Source organism: Labrus mixtus, chromosome 19 (assembly GCF_963584025.1).
Source record: "Labrus mixtus chromosome 19, fLabMix1.1, whole genome shotgun sequence".
NCBI classification, from domain to species: Eukaryota; Metazoa; Chordata; class Actinopteri; order Labriformes; family Labridae; genus Labrus; species Labrus mixtus.
Genome location: NC_083630.1, coordinates 17,152,625 through 17,168,469, shown reverse-complemented (window position 1 = coordinate 17,168,469; position 15,845 = coordinate 17,152,625). Strand labels below are relative to the sequence as shown.

Below are 15,845 nucleotides of genomic sequence, written 5' to 3'. Positions count from 1 at the left end.
GTTTTCTTTTGCATTGCCCTGCACATTGCCTTTGAGTGTGGTCGTTCTTTATTCATTATCTGCATGTGGAAACTAAACCCCAACAGAATAATGTGATTAATATTAAAGGTCAAGCAGCCTTTAATTAAGTCCTGTATGATTGAACAAGCCTAATGTGGCAGTAACACATAAGTGAGCATCAATTTGTGCTTCTAATTTGGTGTATTTCATTAGTATTACTCACCACATTCATTAAGACTGTAGTCTTCCAGGAATCAAATCATCCTCATTGTAAACAAGTGCCGGGACACATAATGGACTAATGGCTGTTATGATGGGACTCATCTGCCATCTGCTGGTTAGCAGAAATAACTACATGGAAATTCAGTTTAGTGATGCTTGGTATGTTGGTGCAGCAGTTTCAAATACAGAATGTCATATAGAATATTAAGGCTTTAAAACATATTATATGTGGAAAAAAACTTTTATAAAATGTAGAAATTCAAGACAAGAAGCAGTGGGCTACTAAACGCAGCATTGAAAGGTCGGACTTAAAAGTTCTGCATTAACACAGACAAAAAACGAATACTTGAAACTTTAAAGGCACTTCTTTAATAATTGTTCAATAATATGTACATCTGTACAGACAAAGTAACATGTGCCACAACCATGCCAGCTCTTTCTCCATGACAACATTTAAAATTTTATGTTTAACAAAAGAGCTTTAGGCTAATTACAATCGAATTCAAGTTATCAAATAGAGTTTAACTTCTTAGTGCTGAAACAGTGCTCCTTGATGGACAATTAATAACTGCTACACCTGATCAATTTGGAAGCTGTAGCACATCAACTGGACTTCTTTCCAACACAGGTGAGACTAAACCTGAAACACACTAAAGCACTCCTTTTCAAATGAAATAAAAAATATGGCATAAATTAAATTCTTAAAATGAAATAAAAAAATCATGCAAGGATAAAGTATTAATATTCAGTGCTTTTCAAGTGGAAGTTAATGTCTGTTTCAAACCAAATTCTGAAAACTGAAACAAACTGGCTGAGTAGAATTAATATTTAGAGAAAAAGCATCACGTGTGTCCTCAGCAGCAGTGTGAACTGAAGAATAACCCAGAGGTGTGTGTGGAAAAATCATTGCTGAACATCCTGTACAGCGTAATAACATCAAACGCACACAGACGGCAGAAAAAGAAGTGCCAGTGCCCTCAGCAAAACAAGACTAAATCAAAATGGAACCCGGCTCTAAACTGATCTGAACTACAAACCAAGAAATAAAACTGAAATAAAGTAGCAAATCAACAGTTTCTGATTCTCTACAGCTGCCTTTCTAAAACCTGAAACATTGGTTTTAACATCCTGAGTGGTCAGAGACTTCGTACCCACAGTAGCATTAGTCGGATCTCTTTCACCACTACCCGCTTCAGTGAATGTCAGCAGTGCTTTTAAAGGGCTACGTTTCTAAATCTAGACCTAAATTTAATTGATTTTAAGGTTAAGTTTGGTGCTGAATGTAATAATCCCCTAAACTCTTGCTACACTGTGTGTTATATAACATCTCTCTGTACACACAGGTTATTTGTTACAGTAAAAGGCAGCTGCTTTGTGTAATTAGGACAGTAAAACAACACATTCTCAGCTTATGAGGCCAAAAGGACAAAATTGGTTCAAAAAAGTTTCTCGCTTCGACCAATAAGATCACAGAGGACACAGAGCTGGCCCGGACACTTGGCCTGGATAGGTCAGGGTATGCTCTGTCTGTGAAGATGGGAGGTCATTGGGCGGCACCGGATCATTGGTTGATGATCTCTGGCAGATCTCTGCGTAGCTCGGCTTCTTGGAGTCCTGTCCAATCAGAGCACAGGACGGGGTCAGAGTCTCTTTTACACCTTTGCTCTCGTGCACATTGAAGGCTTTCAAACAGATCACACATCTAACTGTTCTGTTCTCTCTACAGTCAGTCTGAGATCTAATCAGAATAATCTGAATACATGAATGGAGAGTTCAAAGTAACACTACTCTCATTTCATATTTTCCAGTTTTGTAAACTCTCAAAGTCCTCCACATGTCTATTACTTGTACTTCTTATTAATACTGATTAGAAGTTCATAATAATGCCATCCAAATGATCAAACATTATATTGTTAAAAACCCATTAGGCATGTTGACCCACTTCCCAGCTTAAATCACAATGCCAATTAATGTACGCAATGTGATTTAGAAAGTGGCTGAATGCCAATTGGACTGTTGTCTCTCAGTAACTAATGAGTTATCAACTATCTGGTTTTAGCTGAAAATATATTCCCATGTTCTTCTGTCACTATTCTGTGTTTCTGATGCAATGACTAGTTATTATTCAGATTTCTTAAAATAATGCTTTTTAAATGCTACAATAGTTCTTAAATAAAAATGGGAGAAAAAGTCCAATCATAAATGAACTGAACAAGTCTTACTGTGACTGCTTCCTGTGTAGGCCGGGCTGGTTTGGCCTCACTGGTCGTCTCTGCATGCTCCTTCACATTCCTACAGAGAGCAGCAGAACAATCTCACTACACACAGCTCAGAGCACAGCTGGCACCATGACAACTGGCAAACAGATCAAAGTCCACGTTTGAAATATCCAGGGAGCGAGGCAAGAGAGAAAAAATAACTACATCTGCAGCCAGAGCACAAGCTTCTTCTGTCATGTTTTACTTTAGCAGCAAAGAAGAACCACAACAGATGCTGCAGAATTTAATATATACTCACTGTTGTGAGAGTGGGCTGGGCTCTGCTGGCTCTGCTGGCACTGAGGGACACACACTGCTGCTTTTGGCTGGACTCTGTGATGAACAAAAGTACATGTGTGTTGTTAAGGTTTATCAGTCTGGGTTTCATCTATGAAAAGAGACTATATTATCTTGTTATGCTTAATACTTAGATAAAAGTGTGTGTGAGTGTGCGTGTGTATCGGGCATACAGAGAGAGGCTTGGTTACCTTGACGCTGTCATTAGCTGCAGGGACCGTTGCTATGGCAGTGTTTGCAGGATTGAGAGGAGGGAAGCTGGACAGCCCGAGCTCCAGAGGAGGAGACGGAGGTTTACGTGGAGGCGACTGATTTGATGCATTCTGCACAAACACACACAGTCAATGCAGAGTCTCAACAAAATTATCTTAAAAATCACTTACAATTCTCGCAGGCTTCTTACACGCTCGTTTCCAGCAGATTTGTCCCATGTCCTCGCGTTCTCTCTTCTCCTCTGGCTGAAGTTTCCTCTCCTTCAGAGGACACACACGGCAGGTCAGAGATGTTACAGCAAATACTGCTTTATAATTCACCTGCATTTAAGTGTAATGGTGAAAATAGTACAGAAGGTGTGCACATCTTTCATGGACTGTAAGGGGTGCTGCTCAGAAGAGCAACATTTCTTAAATGTCATTAAGAGTGAATTAAACAGAAAACAGACGCTGTAGTTATAAATCATCCCTTCCTTGCAGGCCCACGGCTGTAACTACGGCAACATCATGAAGATTAAGTGCAATTCAAGCCTAAACCCCCAAATCCACCAGCTGTTCCTTTTATTGTCTTTATCATTTGATCGTCTTTGCAGTTCTATGTTGTTTTTGGCTTGACTGTTTTCTTGCTTATGTTCTATTTTTTATGTGTAAGCTTACATCTCCATCCTAACAAATACACTTGACAGATGGAATTAGATCCAGAGGTGCTTCAACACTACACCTGTTTGGTCAGGATCAATCAAACTCTGTTGGTTTGTTTTGTGTGGGCCGATGTGAAAGCTTATTTTCTTACCTTCCCTGGTCAGAGGCAGATGACACACCCGGCTTGTTGAGCTCCGACCTTCCACCTCTGCTCGGATTGCGTGTGTTGCCCCTCGACCGTCCTCGACCACGCTTTGTCGGAGAAAACGAGCGCTCTGCCGGTGCTTGTTCTGACTGGTTGGAAGAACCATTCTGACTGGACGACTGCCAACGTTCTCCGGAACCTGACCACCTAGAGCCTCTCCTGAAGAAAATGAATAGTCAAAAGCGACCCATGATCAACTTATTTAGTGAGCTGCTCTACTCACAGCTCATAATTACATGACTGCTTTCTTCTTATACCCATTATTTCAATATCAGATGAAGAAAAACAGAATGATAAGTTTACCTCTGCCTGTGTGGGTTGTGAGGTTTGAAGATGGAAGATGCTGATAATCCATTCATGAAGTCATTTATCAGAGCCGAAGACTGCGGACAAAAAACAACAAAAGATAACTCTCACTGCTCGTGAAAAATTTGAAAAACAAGATGGAAAGTTTCCACAAGGTCAACACGTCCAATGAGCCAAAACCCACAGCGAATACATCAATCTTACTCTTTTTGATGTTGAAGTATAAATAAAAACATATTGCTGTTATAATGATCATCCTGGCACATCTTTCCATTATACAGTCTCATCTTGAAAGGACTCACCTCAGCTCCTTCTTGGTATCCGGTAGGCCACACCTCGTTGGTGAAGTCGTACAGCTGTTGTGCTGGCATGTGGGTGTGGCACGGCTGCTGGAAGGTGCTTTGGGGAAAGAAGGAGCTGTATTGGGTGCCACACTGGTCCAGCTGCGGAGGCCTGAAACCGTTTTTTGGTGCGAAAGAAGTTACAGCCATGGCTTTGGCTTTGATCCTGACCATGATCGGCTTTCCTTGAAACACCCGGACCTCTTCTCTGAGGTACTTGTAGACCTAACAACGAGCAGAGACATTAACGCTAGTGTGTGAATCATTTGTTTTCAATGACACAAACTACACTGTTTGGTACCAGTCCTTCTCTTAAAATAAGGTCAATTATGGTTGAGAATTCTAAACATAATATAGTCACCGCATGTTGTGGTTGTATTTTACCTGTTGAGCCTCTGTTTCTGATTTAAAAGTGACGAACCAGTTATCGTTGCTCACAAACTCACAGCTCAGGAACTTTGGCAGGTTGCCCCCTTCAAAGAGAGCCTCGACCTCCTGCACAACAACAGGAAAGTTTAAATTGAAATCATTGAGTCCATACGTTACATTTAAAAACCCTGGATTTTAACAGTATGACCATTACAACTCTTACTGAAAGGGTCAGGACTTCCTTTCAATCATTTGAAACAATAAACAAAGGTTTCTACTCACAGCTCAAAAGAATCACCAGCTTGAAGATGTGACTAACCTTTGTTTGCATTGATTTGTAAAAACATGTCTAGAAGTTAACAAGTGATGTGTAGGGCTGTGTCTGTGTAGCAGGCTGCTCTTACCTCCTGAGGTGTGCTTTTTGGAATCTCTCGCAGGATGACGACGCATCTACTCTGACGGGGACGGACCTTCTGTCCACACGGAGCCACCTGGACCAGCGGCAGCGCTGTCAGCCAATAACAGAGCAGAATATCTCAGGACAACAATAAACCACTGGTCTCACTTTTAGCTTTAAAAGCAAGAAGAAAATCTTGATTTAACTTTCTCATGTTTGGACTGTTTCAACTGAAGAATTATTTTATTTTATTTTTTAAATCGATATTAAAGTTGATAAACTTCCACACATGCTTTTGATTTCTCTCATTCAGTAAATCATCAAAATTCTTCTTGAGGACACATTTACACCCAAAATACAAAATAATCTCATTAGCATGCTTATGAACAGAATTAACTACTGACTTTTCAGAATTTCGGAGATGAGGTCCAAGTCCGTGCTTAAAGTCTTGATCTTATCAAGGCTGGCCAGAGTTGCTATGGAAACATACTGGTCACTATCCATTTGCGAATTGAGGTACAAGTCGTTTCCAAGGTTCTCCCTGTGGAGGGACAGATAGATGGTTAAGAAAAATATTATTACCATATATGGTTTATTATTAGCAGTGTTAGGGGGGTACCATCTGCGGCGTGTTTCTTTAACACATTCATCCCCTAAATATTTGATAGCATGAGTTGATAAAGGTGTGACGTGAGATGTTACCTGGTTAGGCAGGACTCCAGTACGCTCTGAAGCTCTTGTCTGATCTCATCTGAAATTAAAAAATAAAGTCAATGAAACGTCAGTCCCATTACAGAAAAAGAAACAGTTTAAAGAAGTAACAACTGGATTGGACTGACCTTTGACAGTAGGTCCACCCAGCTCTCCGTTAACTGCAGGAGCTTCTGCAGTCAGCGTCTGGTACTCTAGTGTGCCAGGATCTGCCTCGACTACCCCCTCAGCCAGGAGAACATTCTCCATCTGGAACTCTGGCATGTATCCTTATAAATAATCCAACATAATCTTACAACCACACACAAACCATGATTTACATGCAGACAGTCATTCAGAAATGCATGCTGCTTTTGTCAGGATCAAAAAATAAATTGATCTCCATCACAAAATAAATGGACTGGAGTGTAAACCTCACAATTTGATTAAATAGAATATTGAACCAGGTATGTTTAAATCGTAACTACATCCCACCTTCCTGATTGGTCAGATCATCAGGAAGTTGCAGCCATGGCTGCTGGGTCTGCAGGTAGGTGGGGCCAGAGATGTCAAGGCTAAAGTTGTGATTGGTCCATACCTCAGCGTCAGGGTTAAGGCTCGGGGCAGCAACAGGTGTCTGAAACAAATACAAAACATGAAAGTTAAATGTATCTGTAAAAACGCTATAAAATGTGAAATATGTGAAAGGCATATTTAATTTGAAAACAACATCACAGACAAGATAATGGCCCACATTTTTGCAGGTCTTTTAAGTCAGGAAGAGATAGAAATTCTTCTCATACATTTCTTATATAATCTGTTTAAATAACTGAAGAGGCTAGAAGAGTCTCAATAAGCCTCACTTTGTAGCATCAGACTCTTATTGTTCTTTCACTCCTTCTCTGATTTATACAAATCTGTGCCTCTATCAAGGACATAAAACCCTTATGTAACATCTGTGTAAAAAGGACTCTGTGCCTCTCTCCAGTAGTGGATGCTTCATGCTGACCTGCTCAGAGTGAATTCTTTGTGTGAATGTTTCAATAGAAAACAAAACCTGTCTGCCCATGAATCAGTTATGCATCTATATTTTTCTACTTAGGATTAGACATCGAAAGAAAAGCTTTAACTGAACCAAACTCTCTGCCGTGCACAGTGAACTAAGGTTATCAAAATTTTGATGCATCTGTACTTTTCAACACTTTGCCACTTTTGAAACCACATGTTCTAACACAATATAATCTTCTTCTTGAATATCTTCTTGTACACTTCTTGTAAATGATTAACAGTATTGGTAAGTCCAGAAGTTAAAAAAAAAAAACACATCTATTTCATTATAAGAAAGGGGTTAAGATGATGAAGAATTTATCAAAATGTGCACGTTAACTCCTGCAGAATGTCTCAATAAAAAATATAATGGCAACATTTGTGTTTATATTTAGACATTGTGCAACCAGTTTGGTTGCAATTTTTGTGGTAAGTTAAACAAGAAATTACTGAATTTTATTGCTGTTGTTTCAAAACTGGTATCAATATGATTTCATTTTTACAACTATCACAATAAAGTTTAAAACTCTGGTATAGTAACATCCCTAGAGTAACACTTACAGACTGGGTGCAGTCTGTGTGCCAGTCCCACACACAGGGTCCCTGAGGCATCACAGTGCTGTAGGGGTACGCTCCCAGCAGAGCCATAGAGGGCTGGAGCTCTGACACCAAGGTCGGGATCTGCTCCGACTCCGTCTTAGTCTCACCCTCACCCTGACCCAGATCAGCCTCAGACGGGCCCTGAGCCCAGCCTCCGCAGCTCTCCTCCAGACCCAGTTTGATCCAGGGCTGGGGATAGAGGCGGCAGATGGATGCATCAGCATCCTCTCCCAGCAACTCAGACACCATCTCCCTCATCCCTCCTTCTCTCTCGCCCTCCTCAGAAGTTGTGTGCTCTTGACGCAGGAAGTGAATCTCATATGATGGAGTTGAGGCAAAAGCATCAATCTGACCTGGGTCCACATTTATCCGGGTGTTGTCCTCCTTGCAGTTTAAAACTGAATTGTTGTCATCTGGACAACTACGGTCATTAAGAACCACATATAGGTCATGCATGCTGCTATCGTCCTGGACCTCACATTTTAGGGAAGATGTCTCATCAGTAACTGAAATATTTTGAGTTTCACTGATGACAGGATGCTTCCCCAGTGACATCTTCTCCTCATTCATCTCCTCTGAGTGAACTCCATCTGATAATTCTCCAGGTTGAGGTAAACAGTCAGCAGTATCATTCTGTGGGCTGATATCCACATGAGGATTTACACTGTCAGAGAAAACACTGGCGCTTAATAATGCTGTGTTTTCAGAGGCTGTTGGAAGAGTATGTAGCTGCTGTTCTACTGAAACTGCAGAGTCATGTTTGATTGGCACAGAAAGGGGCGGGTAAGTCTGTGACTCCAGTGCAGCTGTCGTGTCTCCTTCTTCACATACCGGTACATGCATACATTTTTCCTCTGGTGCATTTAACTGCACTTGGATTTGTCTGCATCCACTCTGAATGATTTTAGCTTCAGTTTCGGGTAAAACACTTTGCTTAAATTCCTCAGATGATGTGCACAGAGACAAATAAGGGGGAGGAGGAGTAGAAGAAGTAGAAACAGATAGCTCACTTTCAGTAGCAGGAGGCTGAGAGAGACTTGAATCCTCAATTCTGCTCTCAAGGCCCTCGAGGTTGTGAACAGGGAAGTTTGTATTTACAGATATGAAGTCGTTACAGGGCTCTGACAGCATGTCACAATGTTCATCCCTTGTTTCAAGATGAAAGGCGCTTCCAGTCGTTGCAGGTAAAACAACTTTCACATCACCTATCACATCATGTTTGCTATCTTGACATATTTCCAGATTTTTGACTGCCTGTCTGTCATCTCCGCTCATGAGGGAGTCCTGAAAAGGATCATCGGAGCCATGCTTCGGAAGAAATACAGAATCTTCTGGTTTCATGTTGGGCTGTTTGTCATCATGCTGACTAGGAGCCCTTGTGCTCATCAGTTCCAATGTTGGACAATTTGAATTGAAATCTAACTTGTCAGATGTGATGGCGTCACAGGGCTGACATGTGTTTTTTACTTCTGAGTGAGGAGTCAGAGTAGTGTGGCAGGAGAAGGCGGTCAGCTCGATGGGCAATGATGATACAGCAGAGATGGTTGACATTGAGGACACCTCTGTTAAAGTCGTGTCTGTTGCGCTGCTGTCACGGACATCCTCGCTGTGGCAGAAAGTGACAGGGATGGCCTCACTTTGCAGGGACGATTTAACCATCTCAATCTCAGACAGAGGCAGAGAAGCTTCCTCTTTAAGCAGCGGCTTGAAGTCAAGCTTTAAAGGACTGGGGCTGTGACTAGAAGGATTCAGGTGACGAGTGGCAGTTGCTGATTGTGAGCTTTGTGTCTGATGCTCTTTTAACAGCTCAGACTCCTGCAGAGGATTGAAGCCAGAATCCCCACTCTGATCCAACTTCTCCCCCTGGAATTTGTCCAATATTCCCTCTGTGGCACTGAAGTCTCCCTGTGCTGCCATGTAATTCCCCGAGCACACACTCTCTTCCAATACACGCACACTGTCCTCTGTTAATACTTTAACCTCTGATCCCTCAACAGATGCCTTTTTATCAGTGGGTGATGTCATCAACATGTCCTCCTTGGACTCATCTGTGTCTTCAGCAGCTGTCTGACAGTTCATGTCTTCAAGCTGGGAGCCTTGTGCTTTGGACTCCTGAGACTCCTCCATGTTTATGTGATTGGTGGAGGGTTCAACCGGACGAGGCGAGACGGTCTGCTGTGCTGGGAGTGAGTTGTCCGAGTGCGTCCGTGGCGGGACGGTAGACGATTGATCTGCAGAACCTGATTGGGCTGAAGTCGCTTCGTCATCATGTGACCGGCGAGTTGTTTTCCACTCACAGTCTGCGGTCTGATCTCTGTGTGATTGGCTGGGGAATGAGGACTCAGACATGCAGGGCAGAGCAGCTGTTTCTTCTTCGGCTGTGTGCGGTGAGGGTGTTGCTCCAGCTGTTTGTTTTTGGCTGTGGACGTGCTCGTGGTCAAGGTCATCGGCGTCAATAGAACAAATGCTGTAGAAGCTCCGGGTCCTCGTTTCGAAACCTTGACCCAGTGTTGTGGCAACAACACACACTTCCTCATCCTCAAAATGCCGTTGTTGAAAATGATCGTCTGTCCCCTGTGACGACTCACTCACTGTGACATCACCCTGGCAGTCAGGTAACCTGGCAGGAGCAGACCAATAGCTCACTGGTGTCTTCCTCTCCTGCTCATCAGGGAGCTGAGTAAACCATAAAGCTCTGACTTCGGCATTATCCATAGGCTTCTGTTGGACTGGACTCTGTGTGGGCATCTCCATATACGGGTCCGGTCCGCAGCTGGCCCTGGCAGTTTGTGTCCCGTCTGTCTCTGCGTCCACGTTTGTATGCGTGTTTGTGCTGCTTGTGATAATAATAGCCGCCTTCTCCTCGTGAGGGCTCGCTGGTTTAAGATCGTCCTCGCTCCGCGTGGAGCTGTCCCCACTGACTGCCTCTTTACAAACTTTGTTGTCCAACTCTGGAGCTCGTTTCTCATCCTCTGCTCTGTCCGCCCCACTCTTATCCTCCATGGCTGAGCCCACTTGTTGAGCCACAGCGGCAGCATGTTGTCTGACCTGCTCTGTCACCTCTTTCAGCCCGTCGTGGATCGGGGTCTGTAACAGACTGCTCCTCTCAGTCTGCGGGCCAAGGTTGAGCTCTTTACTAAAGCAGCACCCCATCTTCTCTGGCCTAGAGTGGGAATAAAACACAAGACTGCTATGGCCGAACACACTGTGAGTCCACACAACACGAGACAATAATCATGAGCAGCTCCTCACGATGGCTCAGCCACATGCAGAAAGAGAAAAGACCCTCTGCTCCCCCCTGCTTCTCCCCCTCCTCTCCCCTCCCCTTTTGTTCCCTCCCCGGCCCAGAATAGCAAATGTGAAGGAGCTCACATGTCCCTGCCACTCAAAAGAGGGCTGCACACCACTTTATATGTGTGTATGTGGTGTGTGTATGTATATGAATGTATGCGGGAGCCCTAGTTAGGCTACAGTTTGAGGGGTCAGCACATGGCCCAGCAACGACCAATCCCAGAGCGGCAATTCAGGAGCGTACAATCCTCCTCCCCCCTCTTTGGAACTCCCCCCTCCTTCCTTCCTCCCTGTCCCACCATTCACTCCTCTCCCCCTCCCACTGACACCTTTCCCTTTGACTTACATCAGTTTAACCCTCGCTGCTCTTCCCCCTCCCCTTACTCCATGGCCTCTCCATAGGTCCCCATGGCACGCCTGAACGAGTGTCAGTACAATTTATCAGATTAGTACTGAGTTCTAAATAAATTAAACGTTTGCTAGGGATTACTGATACTTTTATAAATAACAAATTCATATTACAATAACTTTTTGATATAATTTATGTCTACTCAATATGCATGTTGTTTTTTTCCCTGTCTAAAGTTTTGAAAGTGTTTACTTATTCAAATAGAGATGCTGAAGTTATTGAGTTTTGTTTTTTGTTGGAAGTATCATTTTTTTTAATTAATGTTAAGCTAAAACTGATCAAACTTCGTCAGCAGGCTAAAATCTTACATCCTTGGAGACAATCTAAAACAAGTTTGAACAACTATACAGTATGAAGACCTAATTGCAGGATAGTTTTGTTACTTGAGATACCTTTCAGTTGTCATACTTTCTGTGTAGTAAGGATATATGTTACTCTACCTGGTAGTAGTAGTAGTAGTATCCAGGACCAAGTGCTCCAAGCGTTAACTGCACCTGTGGATCAGTTGGACACAGTTGATTCTGGTGTGAAGTCATGTGACACGGGCTGGTGGCTAACTCAAGGGGACGAGTGCTGCTGCTGCTGTTGATGGTCACCACGGAGACTGGCAGGGGGAGTGGAGGAGAGAAGGAAGTGAGTCACAACACCAGCTGGCATGAATAAAACCTGCAAATCCAAAACACCTCAGTATGGACTCAAGCTAAGAAGTGTCTGGGTAAAAACTGCAGGTTGGACAGAAGTAAAGTCACTGATGGCACAAGCATAGTGTTTGTTTGAGATCCAGCTAAAGCTAATGACTGAGTCAACAATGACTTTTTCCATTACTCCTTACGGCTGTTTTAACAATTAGTTCATAAAAAAACCCATGTATAAAAGTGAATGTGAATCTAACTTCTACATCAGTCCTCCCCATTTGTTTTTCATGTTGATCATGTTAATATTGAAATGATCGGTCCATTATCGTACATTCTTGTTACTGCTAATGTCACAATAACTTTTACCATTCCCACTGGCGATGTAGCTATAACTCTTCTTTATTGTTGTTTATGTATCTCCCTTTATCCAATCTTAACTCCAACACAGCTTCAGCAGACGGCTGATCAACATGAGTCTGGTTCTGCTCAACATTTGTTTTTCCTTGCCACTGTAACTTTGCTAAATGTTGATGGTGTTGTGCTCGTGGCGGATTAATGTTGGGTCTCTAAATAATATAACTAAGAGTAAGGTCCAGACCTGCTCTTTTTGTAAAGTGTCTTGAGATGACATTTGTTGTTGAATTGTCACTATACAAATAAAGATTGATTGATCACCTTTATCATTGTCTTCCTAATATAGGCTGATACCGACCTGTATTCAAAGCTATAACCTCACTGTTTATAAAGCAAAGAGATTCTGAAAACTTCAGACTACATAAGGTTGGCTTGGCATAAAAAAATACATTTAGTCATGAAAAAGCTGCAGAAAATACAGGTTTCCAAAACACATAGAGCCTAATTGCAAGAATGATTGTGGTTTAATAAAGATCCTAGTAAACACCGTGTTGTTAAAGTTGAAGGGTCTGCAGATATGGTTTTTAAACATAAACAGTAAATGAGATGTCTATATATATCTCTGTGTTCAAAAATGTCATCATTAAAGGAAACAACACAATTTCTCCACAAAACAGACGAACTTTTGGACGACACAAACGGATTTTAACGTTAACCGCAACTTGTGAGCGAACTTTGTACTCATAATTAGTCAGCATGGTTGTCTGCTTAGCTAACAAACAACTTTAAGCATAAAACACAAATTAAAAACAATTTGCAAGAAACTTTGGTGTTGCTAAAAAAAAAAAAAAAAAAAAAAGCTAACGCAGTTGTCTGGCTTGTTTTAAGCTCTTTTACCTTTGAGGTGCTTTACTTCGGTTTAGAGTGTGGGTCCTCTTCAATTGGCATGAAGCTCTGAGAGTTATTGCAACATAAAAATCACACTTTTGCAAATGTGAGTCAAGTTAATGAAGCTGTTCAATCACAAATCTTTCGGTGATTTCAGGCGGAAATCAGCAGCTAACGTTTCCGAGTTAGCCAACGTCCGATCGAGCGAAGCATCACAATAAACGTTGAAGAGGCTAACGGCTAAAGCGAGTTTCACTAAACTTTAAAATGTATCTTCACTTTATGTTGCTCAAAACGACTTCTGTCACTGTTTTCATTTTAGTAACCCACCTGTCACCTGTCCTCCTCTTGTTGCGTTTATGTCAGGCTTGATTTCTGCGCCTTTCTCGCGGTGTGTGGTGTCTTGATACCGCCGGTTAACGTTGATTTTGAAGGGCAAAAAGAAACATCCTGCAGCTGCTATGGAAACTACTGAAGAGGTTCAGGTGCCAGGCAGGTATTACAAACAACAACAACAACACAACAACATTTAACCCTAAAAAAAAATAATCACTTTTTATTCACATTTAGAGAAATATTTGTCAACTTTGTCATATTTACTTTTGTGAATAAAAATGTAAGATAATTTAATTGGCAAATATAAATGTTAAATATTATATCTAAATGTTGAATGTTTTATCTAAATGTTAAATATAAATGTTAAATATTATATCTAAATGTTGAATGTTTTATCTAAATGTTAAATATAAATGTTAAATATTATATCTAAATGTTGAATGTTTTATCTAAATGTTAAATGTTATATATAAATGTTTTTTTTTTTTAGAAATCTTAGCTAAATATTTAGAAATCTTAGCTAAATATTTAGAGTCTTAGCTAAATATTTAGTTTATATTCTATATATTTAGCTTTGATTATAAATATTTACAATCTTAGCTAAATATATAGGATCAAAGATAAATATTTAGAATGTAAACTAAATGTTTAGAAACATTGCTTAATATTTAGAATCAGGACATGTATTTTTAACATTTATATATAACATTTAACATTTAGATAAAACATTCAACATTTAGATATAATATTTAACATTTATATTTGCCAATGAAATTATCTTACATTTTTATTCACAAAAGTAAATATGACAAAGTTCACAAATATTTCTCTAAATGTGAATAAAAAGTGATTTTTTTTTTAGGGCTAAATGTGGAGAAATGTTGTTATTTGTAGATATTTGTCTGTCCCCATAGGCAGAAACATAAATAGTAAGAGGAGGATTTCTTGTCTTTATGCACAGAAGACAAAGTCGAATTGTATAGATCTAGAACAAAGTCCAGGGATAAAAAAGGTGAACTGTGGAAAAGAGTATTTCTAAATTCTGTAGCCTACATTTCGATCTTTTCTCAACAGTTCAACTTATTCTCGTAATTGTAGGCTATTTACTTTATTTTCGATATTTCTACTTTATTCTCGATATTCTTACTATTTTCTCGAAGTGCATAATTTAATAATTATTAGGCGATTTTCTCATGTCTGTCCTTAATACATTTTTTGTAAAATAATTCACCGCACACAAGAAGGCTGTATTGCTTCTTCTTTTAATTTAAACTTCACTTTCAAACAAACAACGTGTTTCAACTATTTTGTATTTATCAAAATTCAAAACAGGAGAGTCCAAAGAAACTTCTATAGAGTCACCTTGAGGTGTTGTTTAATAGTAACATCCCTGCAGGCTTATACAACTTAAAATTCACATGTCCCTGAAGTACACATGAATTCACTTTTAAATCTTCAAAACAAAAACAAATTGTATGAGAAATTAAATCAAATATCATGTTCAGCCATTACTTGGCTCATTCACATCATTCATCAAAAGGGGAGTATAAATATATGTATTTGTTTAAATAACGGTTAATTCTTATTGATTTTCCCTGGTGTTAGGGAAAATGATAATTATAGTGGGTTATTATAAAAGTTATGTAAAGATTGTATAAAAAGAAAGAAGATTCATTACGTTCTCTCAATTCAAACCACTCCCAACACCAATGTCTGGTTGTAACTGTGGTCAATTTAGAGTTCCATACTCTGAGGTACTGGTATGCTTTTGTTTCTCCTGTAAGGAAGACCATTAATGTTGGAGCTGCAGATGAAGAGGCTCCTGTGAGAAAGACTTATTTCAGAGTCAGTAGAGCCCTGTGAAGAATCGGTATACTTCAGCTCACTCTCTGCTGAATCGTCAGAGTCTGGTGAGTTTTTCAGTTCTGGATCAGGAGTACAAACGTCAGTAGATCTTTCAGTTCTGGATCAGGAGTACAGACTCCAGTAGATATTTCAGTTCTGGATCAGGAGTACAGACTCCAGTAGATCTTGTAGTTCTGGATCAGGAGTACAGACTCCAGTAGATATTTCAGTTCTGGATCAGGAGTACAAACGTCAGTAGATCTTTCAGTTCTGGATCAGGAGTACAGACTCCAGTTGACATTTCAGTTCTGGATCAGGAGTACAGACTTCAGTAGATCTTGTAGTTCTGGATCAGGAGTACAAACGTCAGTAGTTCTTTCAGTTATGGATCAGGAGTACAGACTCTAGTTGACATTTCAGTTCTGGATCAGGAGTACAGACTCCAGTAGATCTTGTAGTTCTGGATCAGGAGTACAAACGTCAGTAGTTCTTTTAGTTATG

General features: G+C 40.6%; 1 protein-coding gene across 1 annotated transcript; it reads right to left on the bottom strand.

Moving 5' to 3' along the window:
* Nucleotides 1-572: 572 nt before the first annotated feature.
* Nucleotides 573-10,143, bottom strand: LOC132994190 (uncharacterized). The gene is made up of 15 exons (XM_061064384.1): nucleotides 7,548-10,143; nucleotides 6,435-6,576; nucleotides 6,089-6,229; nucleotides 5,952-6,000; nucleotides 5,654-5,790; nucleotides 5,257-5,360; nucleotides 4,868-4,978; nucleotides 4,445-4,708; nucleotides 4,140-4,219; nucleotides 3,783-3,995; nucleotides 3,181-3,250; nucleotides 2,969-3,100; nucleotides 2,740-2,813; nucleotides 2,445-2,514; nucleotides 573-1,836 (listed from the first exon to the last, which is right to left on the bottom strand). Exons 1-15 carry the CDS (start codon nucleotides 9,933-9,935, stop codon nucleotides 1,690-1,692), a joined length of 4,122 nt encoding a protein of 1,373 aa, XP_060920367.1. The 5' UTR covers nucleotides 9,936-10,143; the 3' UTR covers nucleotides 573-1,689.
* Nucleotides 10,144-15,845: the final 5,702 nt, after the last annotated feature.